This window comes from Mizuhopecten yessoensis, unplaced genomic scaffold, assembly GCF_002113885.1.
Source record: "Mizuhopecten yessoensis strain PY_sf001 unplaced genomic scaffold, ASM211388v2 scaffold8233, whole genome shotgun sequence".
NCBI classification, from domain to species: domain Eukaryota; kingdom Metazoa; phylum Mollusca; class Bivalvia; order Pectinida; family Pectinidae; genus Mizuhopecten; species Mizuhopecten yessoensis.
The window spans coordinates 32,083-34,877 of NW_018407445.1; the positions used below are offsets into that span (position 1 = coordinate 32,083).

Genomic DNA, 2,795 nt, shown 5'->3' on the forward strand with positions numbered 1-2,795 from the left:
ATCATGTCTTTCATTTAAAGTCTGGTTGATGTACTAGTATTCAAAATGTTATGCATTTGTTTGCAGTGATGCATCTTATCTTGGTAGAATCAAAACTGATTAAATGAAAATGTATCTTCTTCTGGCAGATTATAATAATATGTTTTTTAGTTTTTTACTTTTCACTAGGTTGGAAGTAGCACAGTAGAAGCTGACGTTTACGACTTTACAACAGTTGACCTTTGTTAAACTCAAAAACTACTTACAGGAAAATTATTTTCTTCCAAGACATTTCTGTAATATATATTTGTTTTTGACTTTTCACTAGGTTGGACGTAGCACCGTAGAAGTTGACGTCTACGACATGACAACAGAAACCATATTCTTCACGTTGCGTTATATGTGTGAAGAAGTCATTGTACCTTCTGGTGGGTTCGAGTATAAAAACGACTTCTGTCCACAACAACGAATCACATTCCCAGAAGGAGCTGTCGAAGGAAACATGAAAATAACCATAAATGTACGTCGCAGACAATATATAGTCATCTGTGGGGTTCTTACAATGAGGTTCCAAATCAACAGTTTACGGTATTCGTGTTAATAAAATGGTTGCAGATTGATTGATACGAATCAAAACGATATTGGTGCATTATAAAACTATTACAATGGACATGTAAATGATTCGATCCATTATGTATCAAAATAATTTTCTTGATATTTTTTTCTACAAACACTTCAAAGGACACTTGGTCCCTGGCTCGATATCCTTCTTTAAAGTAAACATAAATATCAATTTTATCATGTTTCTTCGTTTACAGACAATGTCCATTGAAGGTGAATGTAAGAGAAAAAGACTGAAAGAAGAAATGGGATCCGACACCAGCATCTCCAGTTTATCAGATATCGTGTATGTTCACCATTCGCAGCCATTCAAGAAAAAGGTTAAACTTCGGCTAAAACTGGATCCTTTATTCAGCGATAATCAATCTTCGGAAACCTTCTTGTTTCATTGTGACGACAATGGATGTTTGAGGGTATTAGAAGATGTGAAGATGAGGAAGGTACCTGAGGAGGAAGTAGGGGGAGATAACCATATTTATGAAGTAGAGGTGGACACCTTTTCAGGGTAAGTCTTAATTACATCTGATCAGGCTCAAGATATGCAATATTATCCTCTTTCTCTACTAAGAAGTGAATGTATCCTCTAATGGACGGCCAAGACAACTTTGTAAGGTAACACTTACATTAAATCAATAATCACTTGTTTGATAACGTCTGTATCAATACATATGCATGTTTATTCTTCAATTGTGAATAGAACAAAACATACATATCAATATTAATATCTAATAATTGTTTGTGTCATAGCTTAGATCAACACCAGACTGATATATGTCGTAAAACCTTCTGTATTCTGGCACAGAAATTGTTTATCTTGAAGTACAATTTCTTTCTTCAAGAATCGGAGGGTTCCATGGTGATCGCAGAAAAGACTACACCAGAACTCTGCCAAAAATTTATGGTTTAGGCAGAGATCAATGCAGAATTCTTGTTTTCCTGTATAAGGAAGACAATGATTTACATCTTTGGTCGGATATTGTTCCCGAGAAAAAATGGAAAAGAAGGGAACGTGAGCTACAAAAACGGGACGGTCTGATCTTTCTGAGGAACACAGTATCTCCTTCTGTGCCTGTGAAGAATTTTGGCCGCCTTCGAATTACTGTATTACACAATGGAAGAATGCTAACAGCCCCCGAGGTTCCCTCCAACTCTACTTTCATGTACTACGATCGACATGCCAGGGAAATCTACAACCACTTCCCGGTTGTTCCAAACAAAGGAATAACAAATGAAACGGGGATTATTCAGTATGAAATAGACACAGCTCCCAGACGCCTCCTACATACGGCATACATTAATGTTGATCTTTATCTGGTCGGACTTCAGGCATCAGTACGTCAAATACGACAACAAACACAGCGCCCGAGAACCCAACAGCAGCCAGATAGACCAATATCACGACAACCTGGAGTTCGAAGAACACCACAAGCGGATGATGCAAAAGAATGGTGTGTATATGTGAATGCAGTCTAAATCGATTTTATATATAAAATGTAAAATATGTTTTAAGTGAATAGAAGTGTACATGTTTGCTAAACATACAGAAAACGTTAACATCATATCAAATAATATTATTTAAATTTTAAAATATAACGTACTGAGTAAGTACTTGGAATAATATATACGTGAATATATGATCATTAATACATGCCAAAGTTGAATTTTAAAATGTAACGTGCTGAGTAAGTACTTGAAATAATATATACGTGAATACATGATCATTTATACATGCCAAAAAATATATCGAATGCATTATTATATTACCGTTAAACTTTCAATTCGCCTTGTCTTTTCTTTTCAGATTTTTCCAGTGAACAAAGCTTATTCTTTCTTGCACGGGAGATACCGGCAACCAAAGCATGGGAACTGATGGTACTACTTGGCCTACGCACGAACCAGATATATTGTAAAAATGTCAGCTAAATTAGTTAATGTCATATACCTGAACGAATCAAGTGACATACGTATGTCGGCTAATCTCTAGTACATTTTGATCGACTAAAAACTTTCAGTTGAATATTGTAATTGGCATAGTAAGAAGCTGTTTGTACATCAGGCTTACGGTTTACATCCAGACAGGAACACTGTCAGAGGTTATACGCCCAGTATAAATCCCATTAGGGCTCGTAAGTACAATACTAGTAATACTGTGCTTCCGTGCAAATTAATTATTCATTCTGTCTATACCTGAGTTG

General features: G+C 35.8%; 1 protein-coding gene across 1 annotated transcript; it reads left to right on the forward strand.

The window, feature by feature from the left end:
- Positions 1-320: 320 nt before the first annotated feature.
- On the forward strand, positions 321-2,492 carry LOC110455490. The gene is made up of 4 exons (XM_021505656.1): positions 321-499; positions 798-1,105; positions 1,440-2,048; positions 2,402-2,492. Coding segments are annotated over exons 1-4 (1,074 nt in total). The 5' UTR covers positions 321-343; the 3' UTR covers positions 2,403-2,492.
- The last annotated feature ends 303 nt before the right edge of the window (positions 2,493-2,795 follow it).

Excerpts from the sequence above, each read along its gene's own strand:
- LOC110455490 (XM_021505656.1), top strand. The coding sequence starts at position 344 with ATGACAACAGAAACCATATTCTTCACGTTGCGTTATATGTGTGAAGAA. Across the intron at positions 500-797 it reads ACATGAAAATAACCATAAAT|ACAATGTCCATTGAAGGTGA; the intron begins GTACGTCGCAGA and ends CTTCGTTTACAG. Across the intron at positions 1,106-1,439 it reads GAGGTGGACACCTTTTCAGG|AATCGGAGGGTTCCATGGTG; the intron begins GTAAGTCTTAAT and ends TCTTTCTTCAAG.